At 35.4% G+C, this 25,970-nt stretch overlaps 1 protein-coding gene across 2 annotated transcripts in view; it reads left to right on the top strand.

Annotated features, from left to right (window-relative positions):
• LOC136025379 (serine/threonine-protein kinase 10-like) overlaps window positions 1-25,970 on the top strand; it is a 114,827-nt gene that overhangs the window by 493 nt on the left and 88,364 nt on the right. For both annotated transcript variants that reach the window (XM_065701361.1, XM_065701359.1), the window contains exons 2-3: window positions 14,475-14,639; window positions 21,341-21,505. In XM_065701361.1, coding sequence (XP_065557433.1) covers window positions 14,475-14,639; window positions 21,341-21,505 — 330 coding nt within the window. The remainder of the gene's footprint in view (window positions 1-14,474; window positions 14,640-21,340; window positions 21,506-25,970) is intronic.

Below are 25,970 nucleotides of genomic sequence, written 5' to 3'. Positions count from 1 at the left end.
TTTTAGGGATGGGTTTACAGGTTAAAGTAGCCTAGCCTATATCCCAGGAAGGTGTTTTAAAGTACCCACCTCTACTCCTTCTTCCTCTAGAGATCTCTTAAATTTTCTTACAGGTCAGGTCAATACCTATTGAAATTTTGACAAAACAACATTTTACCTTAATTTTCAGTTACCAGTTGCTTTTTCTCTGCCTTTAGCTCTGAAAATGCAATTCTGGTAAAATTCTAGTTAATTGACTTCTTGCTATCTCAGAAAGGGTTTAGGTTAGGAAAAATGAAACTTTCAGGGATAAATCTACAGACTTAAGTATGGTCCAAGAAGGTATTTTGAAGTACCCACCTCTACTCCTTCTCCCCCTAGAGGGCCCTGAAATTTGCCTACATGACAAATCTATATCTATTGAAATTTTGACAATACAACATTTTACCTTAATTTTCAGTTACTAGTTGCTTTTTCTCTGCCTTTAGTTCTGAAAATGCAATTCCCATTATTTGAGTAGAATTTTGAGCCATATCAATGTTTTTTTCAAAATTTAGGAAATGTATTAGCATATCTTTAAAACCTTATAAAATGGAATTGAGCCAAGTTATGAAGCTGAAAACAATTTTGTTGTACTTCAGTTAAGCAGAAGATCTATTTTGCAGGGTTTCACTTTTATAAGACACATATTTTTAAAGGTCATCAAAGGTCAGGGCACTCTAGAGGGAGAAGGAGTTTAGGTATTTGCTTCAAAATACCTTCCTGGGACATACCTTAGTCTGTAGATTCATCCCTGAAAGTTTCATTTTCCTAACATAAACCCTCTCTGAGATAGCAAGAAGTCAATTAACTAGAATTTTACCCAAAATTTTTACTTGTAAGCCTAATTGGCCTATAGCCTGGAAAGTACTAGACAAAATATGGTAAAATTCTAGTTTAGTGACTTTTGACTATCTTGGAGTTGGAAAGGGGTTAGGTTAGGAAAACAAAACTTTCAGGGATGGGTCTAAAGGTTAAGGTTTATCTCAGGAAGGTATTTTGAAGTACCTACCTCAACTCCTTCTCCCTCTAGAGGGCCCTGAAATTTGCCTACATGATAGGTCTATACAGGCAAGTATACAGGAATTTTTTTCAGGGGGAGGGGCCCAAAACCTTCAAAACAACAGATATAAAGTAGCACTTTTTTTTATTTAGTAGCTAAATAAAGGCAAAAAGCATGTACATCAGAAAATACAGATTAACTTTAATCTGTAGTATTATAGCAGATGAGGGGGGGGGGAGAAGACTGAAGTATCAAAAGTACTTTTAGGCTCAGGTTATGTTCATAGCAATTTAGAACCAGTGATTAATCTATTTTATCCCACTGAAATGGAAATTTTAGGGTTAACAGTGCAATATGGGTGCTGGGGGGGGGGGGTAGTTCTTCTATTGTGAAAACATTGATTTTAATGAAAAATGATAGTTTTATAAAGATATAAATATTTTATAAGATATAAAGTAGTACTTTTTTTATTTAGTAGCTAAACAAAGGCAAAAAGCATGTACATCAGAAAATACAGATTAACCTTAATCTGTAGTATTATAGCAGATGAGGGGGAAGAAGACTGAAGCCTCAAAAGTACTTTTAGGCTCAGGTTATGTTCATAGCAATTTAGAACCAGTGATTAATCTATTTTATCCCACTGAAATAGAAATTTTAGGGTTAACAATGCAATATGGGTGCTGGGGGGGGGGTAGTTCTTCTATTGTGAAAACATTGAGATAGTTTCCAAAATTGATCCATTGAAAGCTGTACTTTATCCTGAAAAGGGGGGGGGGATAAACACCCTAATATCAAGGATAATTCTAATTTGCTGTGGAAAGCAAACTCTCTTTACAAAAAAAAAAAAATAAAAGTACAATTGCTAATTACTTCAAAGAGGGTAAAAAGTTAGACAGAAATCAAGTTAATAATTGGGCAATGACTTGACTGGATAATTGCAGGCTGTAAAATCCAAAAACAAAAGGCTTCACACCTGTATCTAGATTCTTAATAAATGTCCTACTTTTGCTTGAAAATGACCAAGAAAACAGCAATGAGAAAATGTAGCATTATTTTGTCAAAAACTTCCAATAATTCATACTTTAATGGAAAATTTGCCTATTTTAAGAGCTCATAAAATGCTTAAATTTGAATTTGAGGTAGAAGCAATTATAATATTGTAAAGAACATAAAAAAAAGGTATTGACTGGTATTTTCACTTTATTGGTAAGTCAATTAGGCTATATGAACTGCAAAATATTTACCATTTTCCCTGTCTTGGAAAGGGGTTAAGTTAGGAAAATGTGACTTTCAAGGATAGATCTACAGAGTAAAGTAGGCCTATGTCCTATGAAGGCAATTTGAAGTAGGCCTACCTCCTTGCTCTAGAGGGCAATGACCTTTAAATCCTGTGTAGTATAAAAGTGAAACCTTGCAAAATAGATCTTCTGCTTAAATGAAGCACAAAGTGTCTCCAGTATTTATCTGTCAATACACCACTAGACAACATAATTGAATTGTTATGGATGATCAACTGCTCTGTGTATTTCAAGTATGCATAGAATCTTGACAATATTATGAATTTGACCAACTAAATTGAATATAGGAAACTTTTGTACATAATGGGGTAAAATTCTGATTTAGCTACTTTTGGCTGTCTTGGAAAGGGGTTTGGTTAGGAAAATATAACTTTTAGGAAAAAGTCCAGAGACTAAATTATGTCCTGGGATGCTCAGTATGTGTAACAGTACCTGACTTGGCTATTAAATATGGAATAAGGAATGTCAATGTCTTGAACATCTGCTGGTTTGCTAACCCTACATCAACCCATTTGGTTAACTCTCAATACCCTCATGTTTTCATTCCTAAATTTTCAAACTAAAAAGGCCATCTTTCAAAAGCCTTGAAAGAAAAAGGACTAAGCAATTCAGAAATGATGTCTTAAAAGCTGATTAGGAAGTGAGGCAAAAGTTATATGCTGAGCTGCACAGGAGACACAACAATAGAGAGAATGGTATAGTCATGTGAGGCAACAAGATCATGTCAACAAACTTTTTGAATCCAGCAGTGATGCCACCACAAGGGAAGGATATTGAACAAGCAAGATTTACTAAAACCCACCTGTATATAGTTTTGCAAACTCCTAAGTACCCAAGTTAGTCAGCAAAGTGTTTAAAGTGATTAGAGGGCAATTAACACACCTCCCACACCCACTATTTGTTAATAAGAAGTTGATTAGAGGATGGATACCCCCCCCCTCAAACACACACCTTGTATTTTCCTAAAAATGCATCTGATATAAATTTTGACATGGCTATTTGTTGTCATAGAAACGTCAAAAAAAGGCTCATTTGAAAGGAAATTGAAAGGGCTAGTGCCCATTTTAATAGTCAAAAGTAGTTTGAGGGCAACTAGCCCCCCCATGCCCACTATTTCCCCAAACACATCCAATCAAAATTTTGAGATAGCCATTTTGTTTAATTTAGTTGAAAGATCTGGAAAGTATGCATTTGAGGGTGACACCCCCCTCCCCCCAGAGCCCTCAGGGCAAGGATTGTAAGTTATGCCCTGGGGGTTTGTAAGGTATGTATATAGAAAGGATTATCATATAGAGAGGCTTATTGAATTAGTAATCAGAAGTTCTATTGCCCTTTTCAAGATTCAGAGTGATTGGAGGGTGAATTCCCCCCTCCCTCCTACACTTCATATTTTTCCAATATGCATCTGATAGAAATTTTGAGATGGCCAATTGTTGTTGTAGAAACTTCAAAAGAGCTCATTTGATTGGAAATTGAAAGCAATAATGCCCTTTTTGATACTTACTCAAAAGTGATGAGGCCAACTAACCCCTCCTCCCATGCCCATCATTTCCCAAACTCATACAATAAAAATTTTCAGAGAGCCATTTTGTTCAACATAATTGAAAGGTCCAGAAATTATGTCTTTGAGAATGACAACCCTCAGGGCAAGGGTTTTAAGTTATGCCCTGGGGGCATATAAGGTATATATAGAAAGGGTGATCATATAAACTTCAGAGGGGGCTCATTGGATTGGTGATAATAAGTTCTATTGCCCTTTCTAAGATTGAGAGTGATCAGTGGGTGGATATCTCCCCCCACACCTCATATTTTCCTGATAGGCATCTGATAGAAATTTTAAGATGGCCATTTGTTGTTGTAGAAACATTGAAAAGAGCTTATTCAATTGGAAATTGAAATGGCTAGTACTCTTTTTAACAGTTGACAGTGATTAGAGGGCAACTAATACCCATCCCATTTCCCCAAAAAAATCAATTAGAACTTTGAAATAACCATTTTGTTCAACATTTGAAAGGTCCAGAAATGATATTTTCAGGATCACAACACCTCTTTCCCCCACAGCTCTCACGGCAAGGGCTGTAAGTTGTGCCCTGGGTGCATATAAGGTTTTGTAGGCAGTGGAATAGTGCTGCCTAAGTATAGAGCAATGTGGGTACAATGTATTTTTTTCAGTCTTAAACCAGGGCACTTTGCATCAAAGAACATGTCATAGAAACTTCAAAAAGGGCTCATTCAATTTGAAATTGAAGTGGGTTGCACTCTTTTTAATAGCTGAAAGTGATTGGAGGGCAACCAACAAATTCTCTCATGTCCACAAATCCAATCAAAATTTTGAGATAGCTTTTTAGCCTTTTGTAGTTGAATGGTCCAGAAATTTTGTATTTGAGCATGAAAAACTCCCAACAGCCCCCTGGGCAAGGGTTGTAAGTTATACCCTAAGGGCATATAAGGTTTGTATAGAAAGGATGATCATATACACTTCAGAGTGGGCTCACTGAATTAGTAATAAGAAGTTCTAGTGCCTCTTTTAAGATTCAGTGATCAGAAGGTGAATACACCCCCCCCCAATGTCTTGTATTTTTCTGAAATGCATCTGATAGAAATTTTCGAGATGGCCATTTGTTGTTGTAGAAACTTCAAAAAGGGCTCATTCGATTGAAAACAAATCTAATCAAAATTTTGAAATAGCCATTTTGTTCAGCATTGTTGAAAGGTCTGAAAATTGTGTCTTTGAGAATAATACCCCCCAGAGCTCTTGGTGTAAGGGTTGTAAGTTATGCCCTTAAGGACATATAAGGTTTTTATGGAAAGGATGGTTGTATAATCTCCAGAGGGAGCTCATTGGATTGGAAATCATATGCTCTAATTCCTTTTTTGAGGGTCAAAGTGGGGAGTTGTCCCCCTTTACATTGTATTTTCCACAAATGTAGACAATGAAAATTTTGAGATAGCCATTTATTAAAAAAAAAAATCATTGGAAGATCATATAATAAGGCCTATGGGGTGGTAACTTTAAATGTATAGTCCTAGTTCCATTTTAAGAGTCAAACACAATGGAGAGCAACTAAACCCCTCCCTGACATCCTCTTTTCCTAAAATGCATTCAATTGAAATCATAAGATAGATATTTTATCACCAATTGTCCAAAAATCATATAATAGTGTCTTTAGGGCGGACACAATCCCAAGAGCCCATGGGCAAGGATTGTAAGTTATGCCCATAGCCCATGGACAAGGATTGTAAGTTCTGTCCATAGCCCATGGGCAAGAATTGTAAGTTATGCCTCACAGTCCCAGGGCATGTAAGTTTTTTAAGGAGGGGGTGCTTGTATAAGTCTTAGATTAGATGGAGCTCATTTGATTAGAAGTTCAAAGTGTTAGTGCCCTTTTTAAGAGTCAATAATTAATGAAGGGTAATAAGCCCCCCCCCTCCCAAGCCTATCATTTTTGAAAACATGTCCAATCAAAATTTTAAGAAATCTATTTTGTTCCGCCTTGTTGAAAGGCCCAGTAGTTGTGTCTTTGGGGATTTCAACCTCCCCACAGTCCTCAGGACAAGGGCTGTAAAATAGGAAATTTGTTCATTGTTTACACACAGTTTATTTTATTAGATAAGATAAAATGTATTTTAAAAATGTATACAAAACACTACACAGCACCTGTTAAGAAAGCCCCAAAGGGTTTGTTGGCAGCAGGTGGCAGTCTTCTCTACTCAACATAGTACTATATACAAACATATAAACTACATACAGATACATACAAACATACTATTCTTTTGCAAGGAAAAATATCTTAACTGGAGCCTTGAAGGATGTCAGACGAGTCGAATTTCTAATTTCAATTAGAATAATGGCCCATACAGAGGGGGTAAAATTTATAATTACAAAAGAAGCTCTGACCATATTTCTAAATGGTTTTACCAAATTTGATGCCCCTCATGTATCATGCCTATGGAGATCAATATTAATGGAGAAAAAATTTGTAAAAGAAGAGGGAAGAATACTATTAATAAATTTATATATGAAAATACTAACTTGGTAATCTCTTGTTTTTGAAATATCAAAAAGTTGATTCTTAGTGTGAAGTTCATAAATATTACGTGTAAATAAAGTTTAACAGCCTTAAAAAGTTTAAAAGCTAACAGCCTTAAAAAGTTTAAAAGCTTAACAGTTTAGTTTAAAAGCTTAACAGCCTTATTTTGGATTTTTCTATTACAGGACACAAAACTACTAGCCCATACAGAGCAACCATAACAAATGTATGGGTAGAAAATAGCAAAATAAAGCAATCAGAGAATTTTCTGGGATACTAGGTTTTAACTCAGCAAAGCACACCCAGAGATCTGGACAACTTTGAAGCTATAATATTTGAATATGTTTTCCATGATAGAATTGGCCTTGGATAGAATGTGTGTTTCCATCATGCAAAATTGGCCTTACCTCTTGCAGCACTTTTCCAAAAGTCCTTGGATAAAAATACAGTGCCTCAGGACTGGTGGAATGCTGATATCACCCCTATCCATATAGATGGCAGCCAATTAGACTAAAAAAATTACCACCCTATTAGCATTACATCCATTGTTGGGAAAATTCTGGAAGGAATAGTAAATACTGCCATTGTCAGACACCTCACCTGCAACAATCTTATTACACAGAGTCAGCATGGATTTAGATCAGGACAATCAATTGGTACAATTCCGATTGATGCTTAGAATTTTGTCACCAAGCTTCTAGATAGAGGAATGCCAGTAGATCTCATTCTCCTAGATTTTGCTGAAGCATTTGACAAAGTATGTCTTTGTTGACTATAGGCAAAGTTAATTGCAATCAGGGTGAACCAGGAGGCTATTGAGTGGATGATGGCATTCTTGGAAGATAGAAGGCAGAGCATAAAGGTGCATGGACAAAATGGTCAGGTATTTTACTCAGATAGAACTAAAGCAGAAAGTGGAGTCCCACAGGGAACAATCCTTGGTCTAACATTGTTTAACATCTATATCAACAATGCCCCACAATCTGTCAAAAATGAAAAAAAATGAGCCTGTATGTCAATGATTCAAAAATCATCAGCCCTACAAAAACAGCTGAAGAGCAAGCGTTATTACAAGCAGACCTAGACAAACTCTGGAGATTAGAATTTAATGTTAAGAAATGCAGGACAAATTCATTTTGGCAGAAAGATTGTGATGAGTCAGTGTCACATGTATGGAATAGATGGTGTTGGGCAAATGATTGGTTCATCCCATGCTGAAAGAGACCTGGGTATACCTGTGGATTATGAATTAAAGTTTGACCAACATGCTCAAGTGAATTGCCTTGAAAGCACTCCATACCCTAGGAATTTTAAAAAGAATGTTCTGCAGTAGGTCAACAAAGCTGATGTCAAAGCTATAAAAAGGACTTGTTCAAGCAAACTGGAATTTGATATGTGTATGACAACCCCATTAAATAAAGGCAACAAGAAAAAGCTAGAGGGTGTCAAAGGTGAGTAATTAAATCAAGAGTAGGTTGTAAAAGCCTAGACTACCCATCTCACCTGGAGAAGTTACAGATTCCTACCCTCTCTTATCAATGGAAGTATGGGGATGTCATCACAGCATATAAAATGCTGCACACTCAGTCCTTGTTACAAAATAGGCTTGAACTTGACCAGTCAACTAGAACTAGAGAACAAACCATGAAGCTGTACTGCTAACAAACCAATACCAGATTACAGAGTAACTTCTTCTCAAAGTGAGTCATGGGGCTCTGGAACTCTTTTTGTCCTTAGTTTTATAGTTTATGAGCAAGCATTTGATTCAGCCAATAAACGATCTTTGGCAAAGGTTCTATCTTTGTTCGGTTTATCAGATGAATATTTTAAAGTGATTAGTGCTATGTATATACAAATATATAAACAGTACAGCTAATAAAACACATCACCTAATTATTGTAGACATAAAATGTGTCACTGTTGGTTATAAACTCTTGGATTATGATTTCAAATTTTCTTCTCAACTGCTGCAAATGGTTCTGTGATGATGTAATATTTATTCAGTTTTGTATTTTGAGTCCATAGGGGAGGGCAAAGTAGGTATTTGGTAAATTCGAAATAATTTGACCTAGTATGTATGTATGTATGTAGGCTATATATTTTTGTTTCCCATCAAAAGAAACAGATGGAGTATAAGATAAAAAAGCAAAAAACACACTACAAAAGAATACACAAACACAAGAAAAATAAAGAACAAATGGATATCTAACTACAAAAAAAAAACCTATTGCCTCAAAATAATTGCCCAAGGATGAGTAACAATATCATATCTGGGCTATGATCGCTTCATTAGGGTCGATAATCCCATACTGACTTGTCACAATACAGTTACTTGTCCATGGTGGAAGCCATCAGAATTGCAAATGTTGCTCTATTAAAACAAAACTTTACTCTAATGAATGAAGCATATGCAATTTAAATGCAGTGCTGAATACAGGATACTAGCTGCTTACAAGTATGTTTAAGAGATCACTCAATAAGGAGTCCAAGGTGTATTATGTGCTTGACATGTTTGACTTCAGAGATTCCTAGACAGATTGAAGAGGGTTGGGGTGAGTTTTTACAGTTAAAAAACACTATTTCTAACCTTTTAGGGTTAAAATCAAGACCTATGTTAGTTTACCTTTGGCTTAAGATTTCAAAAATATTGGAAATCCTCTGTAAGAAATGGCTGATACTCAGAGTATCATCAGCATGAGAAACAAGAAAAAGGTCCAGACCAAGCAGAACACAAGATTAGGGAAACTGTGCTTGAGGATCTAGGATATAATTATTGAAGAGTGTTGGGGAAGTAAATATAAAGAAATTAATAGCATAAAATTATCTGTGCTTAGCACTGTAAAAATAGCCCAAACAAAACATCTTTGCTGCATTGAAGGACTATGCTGGCACAATTTTGTTAGCAACGAGAACCTCCTGGCGTTAACTGCTCAAACGCCCTTCTCGGTCCAACTCACCCAGTGAACACTATGTTGGTATGGACATCTCCTTTGCATGGCCCCTGACACTCCCGCATGAATGATTTTTCACTTTGATCCTGTGTTGCATGGCAGGAAACACCCAAGAGGTTGTCCCCCAACCAGATGAAAGGACACAGCAGGTGCCTTATTAGCCATGGCAAATATTCAGGAGGATGTCCACATCCTTGCAAGAGACTGGTTTAAATGGAGGTGCCATGTGGCATCACTCTCGAAGCCGGAAGCATTTTGGCAGGAGAATTAAGTCAAGTTGGGGAAGGAATAGCTCCCTGTCTGACCGTATCTGTTGTTAGGAGGCAGCTTAAGGCAAATTTTCGGCCTCCAATACATGATATTGCAAAGCACTAATGACAGATGTATTCACTCCTCATTTTGCTGCAAACAAAAGCATGGTGGCATGTATCAGTGAGTCAAAAACTCAAAGAATATCATGTCCAGCCAAAACAAGCATTTCACCTCTATCATCTACATCGGCTAAAACATTTGCCACTGCTGTAAGAATACCAGAACACCCTAAGCATTGCTGAAGACAAAACAAATTTGGTGGGGCATAACAAGTGTTTCAACTTGTTGATAAACAAAAGCTTACAGAGGATAGTAGACATTGTTATCAGGTGGAATGAAGAACACTGAGTTGTCGACTGTCCTTTCTTGGGAATAGGTGTCAAGTCACCAATGCAGAAAAATGATGGAATAGCTCCCTGCATTAAAATAGTGAGAGGGTATTTAAGCTGGATTCCTCCAATCTTTGAATGCATAGCCCTAACCTTATCTATCCTGCAAGAAGCATTCTACTATAGTTGCTTAAAACACTCTCAATGTCAGGGAGGAAAACAATAAAATCAGTGGGCAATCTCTGTGACAAAAAATGTTTAAACTGCTCTCTGTAATTTTTTTTTCAAATTGGTATCTGGGACAAAGAACTAAGCTATTTAATGGGTTGACCACTGTAGAATATCCTTTGCTGAGCTAGTGTTAGTAGAAGGAGCTGCTGAGCAGAAAATTATTTTTCACAGTAGATTTAGATAAGAAAGATAAATTTTATTTTAAAAATGTATACAAAACACTTTGCAGCACTTGCTAAGAAAACCCCAAAGGGTTTGTTGACAGCAGGTGGTAGTCTTCTCTACTCTACATAGTACTACATTCATATACATACTAGACGTAGACATAGACATTTTTTATTTTCATCCAAAACATATAAATTAAACAAAGAATTTAAAATTAACGGCCACTCTTAAGACAAAAATTCTAACCACCATGAATCTGCTAAATCATTTCTTCAAATGATTTTGAAGAAAGAAAAAAAAACTATTCTTTTACTATTCTTTTGGAAGGAAAAATCTATAAACTCCAGCCTTGAAGGATGCCAGATGACTCGAGTTTCTTATTTCAATTGAAATAATATCCCATACAGAGGGCTAAATTTCTAATTATAAAAGATTTGGATCTTCATCTGATTTACTATACTGCATTTTGGTTGGCTGAACTCTTTCCAAATTTGGAAAAGTCCACATTATTTATGTGGATAATTTTGATGGACTTTGTCCTCAGGAGCACAGCAAAGGTAATATTAGGGAGGGGGTGTGACACAGAACCAATTGGGGATGTAAAAGTCTCTTAGACTTAGATTATGCTGATGAAGCTTCCTAGATGAAATTGTTGATGTTCATGAATAAATGATGATCATGATAATTGAACCTGAGGTTGCAAAAACCTGCAATACAATAAAACTATAAGCAAAGTATAAGCAACATTCATGATACAGCTCATGCAGATACCAGAATATATTAATATCCCTTCTCATGAGAAAGTAAAATTTAAAACAGCAAATTTTTCATAATCACTTTTTCCCTCAATATTGAGATTACTCTAAGTCTGTGTCTTCTGAGAAAAGTCTTAAATATCTACAATTGTTTACCCATTACAATGGCTGGTTCCCAGGATTTTCCTTGGGCTTGGACATGAATTAATTGACCATGCTTTAGTTCTTGAAGATCTTTCAAATGAATATTGTTGTATTTTATCTGCTTTAATTGGCACTCTATGTGTTTTACATGTTTTCAGTGAATGATATGATATGATATAGATTCATTGCCTGCCAAAACTGTACAAATACAATAGGGGGCAGAGTACAAATAAAAAAAGAAGAAAAGGGTAGCAAAATACAGTATAACACAAATATATACAACCTATTGAATGCTCTCAACATTTAACTAATTAAATATGATTTCAAATTTAAACACGTCCTCTGAAGAGTCATCCAATGGTGATCTAGAGTCTGGATTTTAAAAATCATTTCCTCTCATAGGGACAGGAACATCTGGATCTATCAGACCAAATCTGTTAATCAAATACTAGATACCAGTCCATGGTGGTAGCCCAAGAAAATACTTAGCATACCTAAAATAAATCATATGCAGCTTTTTCTTATCTGACTAAGTGAAACATTTCGAAAACGGAGATATGTATACAAAATGTGGTAGAACAAATAGATTATATAACCAGGTTAGAATATGATGATTAAATCTTGTCTTATTCAGAACAAGCCTTTCATATGCACTATGAACGTTTCTAAAATAGCAAGTTCACACGTAGCCTTGAGTGATGTACCAATTTGGACTCCAAGATAAATAATAGATTGAACTGGTTTGACCTCTGTACCTTCTAGAATGATAGATTCATCATTGGTTGGCACATTATAGCTAAAAAACAGCAGTTCCGCTTTTGTTGGGTTAAACGAGTGGCTGATATGAGAATGCTCATCTGTTAAAACATTTTTTATTCCTTGAAAAGTTCTACTAATATTTGAAATATCACCTGCTTAGCTATTGTGCTTCAATAACAGAGTTATTGAACAAATATGGCAAGTTCGCAGCCCCTTGCCTTATACCCTTCTTTACTGATATATAAGACTCAACTAGTCCATCAAAATTTAAATTTGGGCACTTTATTCTAACTTAAAGAGAACTATACATTGAGTCAAAGGGCTTTATATCACATACTGGGACACCTCTTTTTGTTGCCTTGAGCAGAATATGCTCATGAATGGATGAATCAAAAGTATGAGCGAGATCGTTAATTTGTTAAGTGAAAATTTACACAACCATATATATTTTTAAAATTAAGAAAAACTAGATTTACGTTACATGGGCACCGTGAGGTATTGTGGCGACCTTTGTTCGGCTTTGCTGAGTACAGTGTTGCAAGAGCAACACTTTAGTTTTGTTTCCTCGCTTCGGTTAAATGCTGAAGTTGCTAATCTGTAAGGATCTTAAAATAAATACATGCCTTACCATTGGAACCAAATTGGTCTTACCATCAAATACACCAGAAACAAATAATAGGTACACCAACTAGCAAGAGTTTTGAATCCCTCATTGCCGAAGATGATTCTGAGCTAACATCCGACTGTTGCTTAAAATTCCCCTATATGTCTCACAGTTGGTATTGGCCTATTTTTGGTTTCAGCGTGTACCTTACCACTGAAACTGTCAACCCCTTTAAACTTTCAAACTGGTATATCTCATGAAGGAATTTTTCTACCCAAAAATGGATGACATATACTTTGATCAGCTCATCAAGAGCTATCAACTGCTGTCGAAAAAAAAATATATCTGTCTTAGTTCAAAAGTTGACTTTTTTGCTGTAGGCCCAGTTTCTAGCATCATCATATAGAAAGGAGCAAAGGATAACCTCTAATTTGTTTAGCAATGAGAGAAATATTAAAGTTTAAGAGGCAAATCTGATACCATTTCTGTATCAGCCTATTTTTGGTTTCAGTTTGTACCTTACTACTGAAGTTGTCAACCCCTTTAAACTTTCAAACTGATACATCTCATGACAGAGTTATTCTACCAAAAAATGATTGACATATACTTTGATCAGCTCATCAAGAGCTATCGACTGTCGTCGAGAAAAAAATCTATCTGTCTTCAAAAGTTGACTTTTTTGCCGTAGGCCAAGTTTCTAACGTTATCACTTAGAAAGGAGCAAAGGATAAACTCTAATTTCTTTAGCAATGAGAGAACGTTTAAAGTTTAAGAGGCACATCTGATACCATTTCTCTACTGCAATCCCAAGTGCAAAAAAGCAAATGATAAACTCAGCTGAAATCACGAGCAGAAATGAAATAGAAACAATAGATTTTTGGCCCCAGGCAAGAGTTCCACCAAGCTTTCCAAAATGCAAAGTCATATTCATCAATCCGGCCTAAGGTCCACTCCTTCTGTGAAACTTCAGAGGTTAGGCCCCTACCACTTCTGGGGTGCTAGAAAAAAAGCGTTGCTCTTGCAACGCAATCAGGAGTTCATTTTTTTGCCCATACACATTAGAATGGTTTTTGGTGGTTGTGGGCGCAAAATTAAAAGAAAATAAATGTAGGTGAAAAATCAACGAAAAATAAGATAGAAAATTTTTCTATCTTATTTTCTTATTGTTCTATCTTAAAATGTAAATATTGTTATATTGTTCCTTTCAAACAGATCACAAGTTGTAAAATACAAAAATACTTACTCTAACCCCCTCCCTAGGTACTGTGGAATACCTCAAGGAACCTTATTGGGGCCACTCTTATTTCTTGTCATGATTAACAAAATCGGCAAGAAATTCCCCCAAAGATGGGAATATGTGGATGACTTGTTGATCCTTAGATTATGTCATAGGAATATTAAAAGTGAATATTAAAAGTTGAAATCCTAACCCAATGTTAGGATGAATCTAAGAATCTAAATATGACAGTAAATCCCACTAAATCACAGATAATGACGATCAACTTCTTGAAATCTACTCCTGTTTTTGCGACCTGATCCTACACGAAATGCTAGTGAAACATGTTAAGCTCCTTGGTGTCACAATTTCTAATGATCTTAAGTGGAACAAACATGTTTCCAACATTGTTAAACAAACAAATGTTTCACTATCCATGTTTAAGCTACTGATTTGAAGTTTTTTTTCTTAACTTTTACTGACATATAAAGCGAATTTGACTCTATAGAGCTTGCGATAGTCTATTAAAAATAAATATTATCATATCTCTCTAGTACATAAAATGTAAAATAAAATTTAAACTAATTTGGCTTTGTGCACTGATTTCTAAGTATAAATCATTTAGTCTAATTGCTTTTTTTATACTGTCCTCTTTCAGATGTCATTTTTCTCAAGGAAAGTTAAGCAGGTTTTTAATTTTGGAGTAGGGAATGAAGTGAAGAGGAAAAAAGTATACAATAATGTGAATTCAACAGTAAATCCAGATGAAATCTGGGAGAAAATTGGTGAACTAGGTGATGGCGCTTTTGGAAAAGTTTACAAGGTAATATATTCTACATTTTGTTTATTCATTATATTACCTCTATCTTTTCTGTTACGTGAGAACAGGGGTACGAGTACTGGTGTTGCTGGTTATTTAGTTTGGAATAGGGGTCAATGGTGTGACTCTGTAACCTCAGCCAGAGTCCATCCAGCTTTAAATGGATATCTGGGGAAATCTGGGGTAAAAACACGGGAAACATCAGATGATTTGCCCCCAACCTTGCATTGGACTCCTGGTCAATGGCAATGAATCAGGAGATTAGTGACTGTGCAATGCAGACCATTGTTCAGCATGTAAACAAAGTTTCTAAAGTCCCCTGCTGCAGACTCTGTGTTTATTAATGCATTTGTATTTTTCATGCCTTGTTGTCAAAAATGCCATGTCCTGCTAGCTTAGCCCTTTATCTTTTAATATTTTAGACATGTATTCTTGTGCTAACATCATTAACCTAGGAATATTTGGAGGTCTTAAGCGTATTTCCCTTCGGTGTAAGAAATCTATACCAAACAATGAGGTTTTGCAAAAGTCTCCCTATAATGATGCTGACAAGAAGAAGGTAAAGAACAAGTAAAATTTGCAGTAAAATGTATATTGGCTCCTAACTACAAGTGCTCTTTTCAACATTTGATTGGCTATAAAGGAAAGACAGGCTAATAGAAAAAAAAAGATCTTATTGTTGGAAGTAATGTACAATCAAGGTTACCTGTATATAATATTTTCGACTATCAGTCCAATTCCATAGGCCTACCTGAGAAGAAACTTTGTAATAATCTTCATAAAATATTGCTGCCAATGATTTGACGTGGGTTTTGATGGTTTGTCTGAGATTCTCATCAGTTTGAAGCTATTGCACCCAAAGCTGCTTCTTCAATCCAGGGAAGAGATGGAAGTCACTTGGTGGCAATTTGAGACTATGTGATGTGTGTTGAAACATGTCTAGACACTTAGCAGAAGTTGCACCTGATACTTTTTGGGATTCCTCTTTTCCGGTAGGATACCCAGAGAGATAGCTTAAAAGTTTTACTTAGAACATCCAAGTCGTCATCAGAAGATGACTTCATGCTTTTCCTAAAACAAAGGTTGGTTTTAGAATTTTTTACAAAATTACAAGCACCTTCCAGCAGCCTACCATTTTAGAAATTTGAAGCTGCTGCATCCACAGCTGCTTCTTCAATCCAGGGAAGAGATGGAAGTCACTTAGTGGCAATTTGAGACTAAGTGATGTTTGTTCGAACATGTCTAGACACTTAGCAGAAGTTGTACCTGATACTTTTTGTGATTTCTTTTTTTCATGCTTTTCCTAAACCAAAGGTTGATTTTAGGATTTTTTACAAAATTACAAGCACCTTCCAGCAGCCTACCATTTTGGAAATTTGAAGCTGCTGCATCCACAGCTGCTTCTTCAATCCAGGGAAGAGATGGAAGTCACTTGGTGGCAATTTGAGACTATGTGATGTTTGTTCGAACATGTCTAGACACTTAGCAGAAGTTGTACCTGATACTTTTTGTGATTCCTTTTTTCCGGTAGGATACCCAGAGAGATACCTTAAAAGTTTTACTTGGAACATCCAAGTCGTCATCAGAAGATGACTTCATGCTTTTCCTAAAACAAAGGTTGATTTTAGGACTTTTTACTAAATTACAAGCACCTTCCAGCAGCCTACCATTTTGGAAATTTGAAGCTGCTGCACCCACAGCTGCTTCTTCAATCCAGGAAAGAGAAGGAAGTCACTTGGTGAGACTAAATTACGTGTGTTCAAACATGTCCCATTTAAATTGCTCAGAGAGCTATTGCATTGCATAAACACTGTGAAGACAGGCATTGCAAAGAGTCAGAAAAGTTTCAACATTCAATATGCCTCTTCTTTTGAATAGTTGTGTGTATGTGTTGCAAGGTTTCACTTAAAAAATCCGGGTTATATTTTATTAATAGCTGCATAAACTCTATAGACAACACACCTGACAAATCTACAAACAATACACCTTTTTAGTTCAAAAATAAAATTGCCATAACCTTGCAATTATCAAATTTTTGTTTGAGTTTGTTTGGTTTGGTGTGGGAATTTGTGTTCATCCATTGTACTATTTTGGAAATGTTTTACCCAAGTCTCATGATGTTTTTATGTCTATGATAATTTGGTAATGAGAACACAAGCATCACCTGCCACAATGGACTAAAAAATTCTTCCATGAATTGAAAAAGTAGATTGGGGAGCAGCAAACTATTGGGGAGTATCCAAACTGACAGGACAGTAAAAGAAATTGTCACAGCTCACTTCAAACATTGGCAGCAACATTTTATGAAAAGGTTTTCCCAAAGCTTATTGTCTAGATATGCTGAACTGTTTGACTGGATATTATGTTATCTGAAAGTGTCATCATTGTACTGTAGTCATTGGTGACAATTCTTATGATTGTTTGTCATTTCATGATCTATTTTACATATTTGATTCTTTTATATTACAGTATATTTTACAGTATTGATTCTTAGTTCAAAGTGAACACACCTGGATAGAATTGGATATTTTATGAACTTATTAATTCAGTAAGCCCTTTTTAACTCAAGAATTTCAACACTCGGCTATAAGCTTTCATCGAATGAAAACTAATTCATTATAATTCAAGGTTTCGCAATAACTGGTTAAGGATAAAGTGATGTGTAACCTTGACCTACATAAGAGGATTATCAAAAGAACTATTTGTGCATGAATTGTAGAAAAAAAATTTATTGAGTTATTGTTATTGAACTATTTGAACCAGTAAGCGAGAATCATTTTATCTTACCAGTAAGCGAGCAGAAGAGGGGAGGTTTCTGTCGCAAGGGCCGTAGTACCTACTGGGAGTGGTGTCTCCCTTAAACTGCGGGGAATAGGTAGCAGAAACCTACACTTCCCTTGGTAGTTGGTATATAAATTTGGCGTGTTTCAGGCTTGATGCCTGTTACCAGTAGTGACGATTGTTTATTTGCCGGTACTGAATTTTGTACAGAGCAATTTGTTAATTGGAGCAGAGGATGACGTGATTAAAAGGCACGGAGTGGAGTTTTTTGAGTCTAATTCGTTCAAGGTGGCAAAGACGTTATTGTGGCAGCTTTGTCCGGGTCATGAAGATTGCCCTATTCGGAAGGGAAATAATGCACTGGTTAGCCATTTCAGCGACATAATTACTCTATTGAAATCTCTTGACGAGACTGACACTGCTGTTCCGACATTCGTCATAAAGCGTCCTATGGAAGTACCCTGCCACTGCCTACACCTCTCTATTCTCAAAATTTAATGAGCTCCATCAAGTTGTTTTCGGAATGTCTTCAAAACTTGACAATTACGAATTGAGCTTCCCACAATTACCCAAGCCGGCTTCAGTGCTATATTCACATGCAACCGTTATCGTCTCAAAGGTGCTGGACGCCTTATCTGACCCTCTTAAGCGAAAAGCTGCTATAAACCAAATTACTGGACATGAACTAGTACGTAGTGTAAAGCCCATCAATGACAAGTGGTATATCAATATGGACAAGTCAGCTACGGAGGACTTCTGCTTGTCAATCCACAATATAATCTCCGGTACTACAACAAAAGTGGTTTCCAAGCGGTTTTTTGTATATCACGTAATATTCCTACCGATGTTGACATTACGGTACTCGGAAGCCAACACGGTATCAAAGATGCTAAAAGACTGGGCCTATCTAAATCTGAAACTCGAATTTTTGGATTCTTTTGCTCAATCTACATTTTTCAAGCATGGCCTCAGGGTGGGCTATGAAAGTTTCCTGTTTACGAGTTTAAAGACCTACCCAAATGCTGATTTAAATGCCGATCACTAGACCATCTACAGAACTCCTGTCCCAGCGTTCTCCCGAAATGTGCTGGGCAACACATATCAACAAAAGATGAGCCGTGCATTGCCGATCCCAACTGCGCAAACTGCAGCCAAAAATACCCTTCCTATAGCTTTCCCTGCCCTGTTATTAAGAATCGGATAAAGTGCAACTCCACCTTTCACCCATGAGTGCACCAGTCTCAGTTATTTCGTTCAATATAAATGGTGCTAAAGATAAGGATTTTGTTATGGATGAATTGTACGCTTCCTACGATTTAGTATGTCTCTAGGAGCATCTTCTCACTGCTTCAATTTTGAAGTTTTTGCGTCGAAGTCAGCATCATACTGCGTTCCTGAGTCCATCAAAAGCTACTGGCGGTCGCCCTTCCGGTGGACTAGCCTGTGTCTTTAAACGGGACATTCATCTACCCTCCCCAGTACTCTTCTACTCCGACGATTTTTTTTTGGCTGTGCGTGTGAGCAGTATTGTATTTATAAACTCTTATCTCCCATATGAAGGATACCTGATCAGATCCTTAACTAAATTCTCAAAGGCTTGTGGTCTGCTGAAGAATCTTGTGAATCAGGTACTGTCAAATTCTCTACAATATATAATAATTGGGGACCTAAATACTCATATTAGTCGATCTTCTGTGAGAAGTGATTCGCCTTTTGAGTGTCTTCCGTCGTACCGCGTTGTGCCCAAATTCCACAATTTTTCATATGTTCATCATTCTGGAAGCACAAGTGATATTGACCATATTATTTGCTCGCCTGATATTATCTCTTCTTCTGCTTCTGTTCATGTTAACGAGCAAGATACTGACCACATGCCAATTTCAGCGACATTTACAATGGATATTGATCTATCGGAAACCAATTGCTCGCGAGAAAAATCGAAGTGGTTTGAAAAAAGTAATTGGAGCAAAGCCAATATGCCGCACTACATCTCTACCTTGACAACCCTTCTTTCTACCATATGTGTTCCATATCATCTTCTTCAGCGCCAGGTACCTACGAATGGTAAAGCCTATATTGACTGTTATTATAACCAACTTGTGATGTGTATGAAAAGGGCAGAAGAAGCTGCCGTACCTCGGCAACGTATTCGTAAAGGAACACAAAAACCTATCTGGTCAATGGACCCTTGTTTAAAGTTGATAAAAATAAAGCGAAACTATGGCTTCAGATATGGAATAAATGTGGTCGGCCAAGTTCTGGGTGTGTCGCTGATCTCAAACGTAAAACTAAAACCAAATATAAACGTTATCTGAGGTCGGCACGTTACCGCGGTATGGACTTCCCTGTGAGTAGGAAGGATTGGCGAAAAGTGATCAATTCTGACAAGTTAAATGATGAAACTATGACAAGTAATTGTCTTCCACCTTCAGCTTGGTATAAACATTATTCTTCGATTTTTTCAGTGATTAATTATTCAGTGCATTCTGTATATACTCGCCTTCTTACCCCCCTCTTTAGTACAACGCTTTCGCAACGCCATATAGTGCCCAGATCTTTTTCTTCCGTAATTGATTCTGTGAAAAGTTTAAAATCTGATTCAATAGATAAGGATGGTATTTCTAAGATGCATATGCCGATTGAATGCATCCCCCTTATATCTCACTTTCAGCTTCTTTTTCAAATGTGTCTATGTACTTCATACGTACCTGAGAGTTTTCTGTGTGGCACTGTTTCGTCAATTTTAAAAAGGGGAAAGTCACCGACTGATTGTTCCAGCTATCGACCTATTACTGTATCTTGTAATATTAGTAAGGTTTTTGAGTATATCCTTCTACCTTTTTTGACTAAAAATATTATTGAGGGTGAGAACCAATTTGGTTTTCGATATGGGGTGGGTTGTCAGCATGCGCATAAGATTCTGTCTTTTCTACTGGCTGATAATTCTTCCAAGGGAAATGGTCTTTATATTTTGCTTTGGATCTTTCGAAAGCGTTTGATAGTGTGGTCCATAGTCAGCTCCTTTTTTCCTTGTATAATTCTGGGGTCAATCTCTCTGTTATAATGCTTCTTAGGTTTTGGTATTCAAACTCTTTTCTTCAATTAAGATCTGCACCAGACACTATTATAAGAATACAAAGAGGAGTTAGGCAGGGTGGTGTTCTGTCCCCTACGCTTTTTAAGATTTGTATTTCTAGTGTGCTGGCTAAGATTTCAGGTACTTACCTTTCTGGTCTTGCGGATGTTTCTTATCTTGCGTATGCTGACGACTTGCTTCTGATTAGCCGTTCCAAAAAGGGTCTTTCCCAAATGGTCTCTATAGTTTCTGATACTTTCTCTGATATTGGCCTTTCACTTAATATAGATAAATGTGAGTTTCTTCCCTACAACTGTACTACTGCAACTCCCCTTCACTGTAATAACTTCACTATCCCTCTTGTTGATTGTATTCGTTGGCTGAAGTTATTTTCATTTACATGAAGTTATTTTGTTATTATTATTTGCATGAATTTTATTATTACTTTTATTAATAATTTTATTATTATTTTATTTTTATTATTTTTTATTATACATGAGCTTTAATATTACTTTATTATTTACATGAAGTTGTTTTGTTATTATTTACATGAATTTTATTATTACTTTTATTATTAATTTTATTATTATTTTATTTTTATTATTTTTATTATACATGAGCTTTAATATTACTTTATTATTTACATGAAGTTGTTTTGTTATTATTATTTACATGAATTCTATTATTACTTTTATTATTAATTTTATTATTATTTTATTTTTATTATTTTTTATTATACACGAGCTTTAATATTACTTTATTATTTACATGAAGTTATTTTGCAGCTTTATCTTTTATGCTCGGGGATGTTGAAGGAAATAATTAATTAACTTGATTGGTATTTTAGGCCCAGCATCGCGAGACAAAAGCACTAGCTGCAGCCAAGATTTGCAAGCTGGAAAGCGATAATGAACTGAATGATTTTATGGTTGAAATTGATATATTAACAGAGTGCAAGCACCCAAACGTAGTTGGACTTTATGAAGCTTATTTCTATGAGAATGATCTTTGGGTAAGAACAGTTCTCTCTATTGGCTTCATCAGAAACTAATTCTCCACCGGGAAATCGTAAATATTTTTTGAAACCACGCCATCTTTCCATTTACAAATTGAAAAAGGAAAATATAGAAAAAAAAATGATATTATGAATTAAAAATAAGAGAGTGAAAATGAAACAGCAAACAAACTTTTATTAATAAAAAAGGTCCGAATATTTTAACTTCACGTCATGAATGCCTTTATCAATGGAAAAAAAATTATAAGAAAAAACTGATCTAACAGAACATATATATAAAAGGCAAAGAAAACAAACAAAAGTAGAGAAGAAAAACAAAAACTTGGATATTACTAATATGTTTTTTTTTGTTTTTGTCTTTTTTTGCCTTTTATTTATATTTTCTGTTTAATTTATTTTAATTTTTTAAAATAATTCTTTCACCGTGGATAAAAGGCTTCTGGACGTAAAGTCAAAATATTCGGTCCTTTCTTATTGCTAAAAGTGTGTTTCTTGTTTTTTTTCCTATCTAATTTAAAATGTTATACTGTTTTTTTTTCTATATTTTCATTTGTTTAACTTGTGGTAAATCCCTATAGGAAATAAACTTTTTTCTTATTTAGCTAATAAGCCTTGAGGAGTAGATCTGTACATTTCTTGTCATTGGCTGAACAAAAATACTGCTTAAAAGCTGTGACAGGCCTAAGGGTTAGACCAGGCCTATCCCCGAGACTTTGTGGTTTCTTAATTGGCAATTTACATTTGATGCAAGATTACAGATGAGACTTGGAGGCTCATCTTCATAAAAAGTCCAATCTTTTTAACAACTAGAAAATCATTGGTCCTCATGTAGAAATATAGAGAAGTTCTTATAGCTCCTCTCTCAGAGAGGAGGGGAGGTTTTTAGTCCAATCTTTTTAACAACTAGAAAATCATTGGTCCTCATGTAGAAATATAGAGAGGTTCTCATAGCTCCTCTCTCAGAGAGGAGGGGAGGTTTTTAGTCCAATCTTTTTAACAACTAGAAAATCATTGGTCCTCATGTAGAAATATAGAGTTCTCATAGCTCCTCTCTCAGAGAGGAGGGGAGGTTTTTAGTCCAATCTTTTTAACAACTAGAAAATCATTGGTCCTCATGTAGAAATATAGAGAGGTTCTCATAGCTCCTCTCTCAGAGAGGAGGGGAGGTTTTTAGTCCAATCTTTTTAACAACTAGAAAATCATTGGTCCTCATGTAGAAATATAGAGAGGTTCTTATAGCTCCTCTCTCAGAGAGGAGGGGAGGTTTTTTAAAGCTGTGACTGTTTTAGTTCCTTATTTGTCTAACCCAGCTTAAAAATCTCTGCTAATTATATAAGGTCTACAAGAGAGGATGTGGAGCTTTTTTTAAAGCCAACCTATTTTAGTTCTTTTTTGTATACCAGCTTATAAAGTAAAATTAAAATGGTATATACCAGGGGCGGTCAATCCAAGTGATTTATTCGGCCATTTCGGAAATGTATTTTAACTTTAGGGGAAACACATATTCTTTTTCTGTGTCTTTCTCTGTGTTTTTTCTGTGTCGCCTAATATTCTCAAAATATTCTGTAAAATTTTGCCAGTAACTTAGAGGCGTGTTAAGTTTTTTAATTTGTTTTAAATTTAGACTCAATAAAAATAATGATTTAGACTCAATAAACACATGGTAAAGACAATTCCAGGTAATCCAATAAACATGAAAAATAGAGTAATAATGATACCGAACATATTTTAGAGAAATTAATAGCACTAAAAATGAAATATACGAAGTAAAATAATTAAAATGTTTATTTTTCTAGCTTGGTCTTTGTTTCTATACTTTTTCACTTAGCTTTTTCAAATCGTTCCCAACTTGAATATTTGCACATCGTAATTAGTGTTGCAGGTTAGGTTTCGTTTTGTTTGAACGTTTTTTTTTGTGTTTAGTAAGTCATTAAAAAAAAAGGTTCGCAAATTTACAGATAAACCAATATTGCTCATAACTTTTCGTGCCAGGCTTTCTCAAATTACACAATTTTTTTGTATTCTAAAGGAATTAAAAGTATTTTTGTTTCCGATGAATAAAAGATACGCTTATGTTACAGAATTGAGTTTAAAGTCAAATTTTATTTTTGTTTTTGAGTATGTGAATGTCATACTGTTTTTCTTTATACCTTGGTTTTAGCTCTATTGACTATATACTTGTAAAATTGTGGTGAATCTCACGGGCCGCCAAATTGTTCAAGACGGGCCATGGGTAGGTCACTTCTGGCGTATATTCATTGCAAATATCGTATAATAAGTATTTTCACTTTGTTGAAGCCACAATGATCTTTTGACTCTCGTATTAATTCTTTGGCGCAAATTAACTCCTAAAGTAGTCTGTTCGATTTTTTTTTGTAAACTTGTGCTTTTTTGTAAAGTTCATTTAAAGAACTTTTTATTGCATTTTGGATGCATAGCGCTTGTACGTGCTTGTAATCTTTTGTACTGATGGCTCATTTTTTTTTGCAAACACAACATTTGGCGAATTCCATGTTTTTTTATCCTTTTTTTATTACAATATTCGTAATTGATCTTTTTGTTTTAATTATTTGTGGGTTTGACTAGAAAGAAAAATCCATTGCTGTTACTTGTTCTGTCTGTTGGGAAATAAAAATGTATTTCGTCTGATTTGATTCAGGTTTTGGTGAATTTATATCTTGGTTCTTGGTTGTTTTGGCCAAAAGTTAAGACTTTCGATTCGGAATCAAACAAATTAAGGAAGAAAATTAAAGGAAAAAAATCCAGAAAGATAAAAAAGCAAAAGGGATAATAATGAAACAGAAAGTTCAAGCAAGAATTTCAAAAATTTAAAGAAAAGAATTCAAAGGAAAAATTTCGACTGAAAAAAATTTAGAAAAAAAAACTATCAAGAAAAATTTCACGTCTAAACTTTATGAAAAACGCCCTGTTTGGAAGCCTTCTAGTAACGGTTTTATAGGATCATATTCCCTTTCCCTTGGTCATACACGGGAGGAAGGAAAATAATGAGTTTGAGCCCACTCCTAAAATGAGAAAAATTGTGTTGGAATTCGGATTTTTGTCATTTTGAAAAGCCAAAAAAAGACATTCATAACTGGACCCCCTCATCCATTCAAAATCCTTGCGACGACCCTGTCCTTTGTCCTAACACTTCTTATGTCTATAAGTTGAAGAAACAGGACAGCTCCGATTAACCTATCTGTTTGAATCTTCTAGCAGCCAACCAACTAATAATAATAATAAAAAAAAAACTACTGTAATACTTTCAAAACTTTAAAACGTGCCAAAAAAAGGAACAATCTTACCGGAACAATTCAAGCAATTACAAATATTTGTTGTATTTATTTTATTTTTGGACCTAAGTATGACATCAATGGTTCAGTGACTTTGCATTTAGATAAGATAAGTTTATTGATGCCATTAAAGTCAAAGCCTCTGTATCTGCCAAGTTTGCGATTTGAAAAACAAACAATAACAAACAATTCCAAAGTAATGTAACAAGCGAACAGGAAGACAATTGAAAAGAACAAAGGCTTCGTTATTTCGATGATCAATTGGCTACTGAATCTGTATATTTACAGTGTTTTCTGCGTTCTTTTTTTGACAATTGTATCCCTATACAATGGATACTTTTATATATTTTAGTTAAAATTATCTATTTAAGGCTGCACCTGAGGTGCAGCTCCGGGGACTAGCCCCATCCCTCTAAGATCGGAAAATTTTTTAGTCACTATTGCTATATGTGACCGCGCATTGTTTTGAAAAGAATGGCGTTGTTGCGATTGATGACTGCAGGACCCCTTTCAGAGAGCTTCTCTTACACTCTCTCCAGCTGCTGGACGTATCTGGCGGCAGATACGGACGAACGAATTGTGTCGCTGGAGGGGAGTAATAAAAAAATGGGGTGGGTGATAATATAAAAGAAATGTGATAATTTGAAAGAGAAGTGCCTAAAAAATCAAGGAAATTGAGGTCTTCAGTAATTCCCAGAATATCAAAAAATAAAAGCCCTTGGCTCTTGCATGTCAAAGTGGTTAAAAACTAAACCATTTAAAACTGATTACAACTATTTAAATTCTTAATTGTGATAACTGAGCTCTGTCGATTCGTTTTTTAGGCCCTATCCCTTTTGTATATAAACAGGGTTAAAAAATGTACTCTGGCCGTTTATTTGACTGTATCTTTCTACTATTGTTGCAAATTCGTCACAGTGTTAAGTCATCCAAGGCTGACATAGTGGCAAACTATGTCAAACTGAAAATGAAATTCCTGTTATTTGACAAAAACAAAATTCTGGTGGGGTGAACAGAGTGTTTGCCACTATGTCACCCTCGGATGACCTAACACTGCTTCGAGTTTGCAATGATAGTAGAAAGATGAGGGGAAGAATTTTCAGCAGTCAAATAAAGAGCATTTTGAAATTTTGACAAAACCAATTTATAAGGTTTTAAAGATTTGCAAA

This window comes from Artemia franciscana, chromosome 3 (genome assembly GCF_032884065.1).
Source record: "Artemia franciscana chromosome 3, ASM3288406v1, whole genome shotgun sequence".
In the NCBI taxonomy this organism is placed as follows: Eukaryota; Metazoa; Arthropoda; class Branchiopoda; order Anostraca; family Artemiidae; genus Artemia; species Artemia franciscana.
Note: the sequence above shows the minus strand (reverse complement) of the source record. Positions and strands in the feature narration are given on the sequence as shown.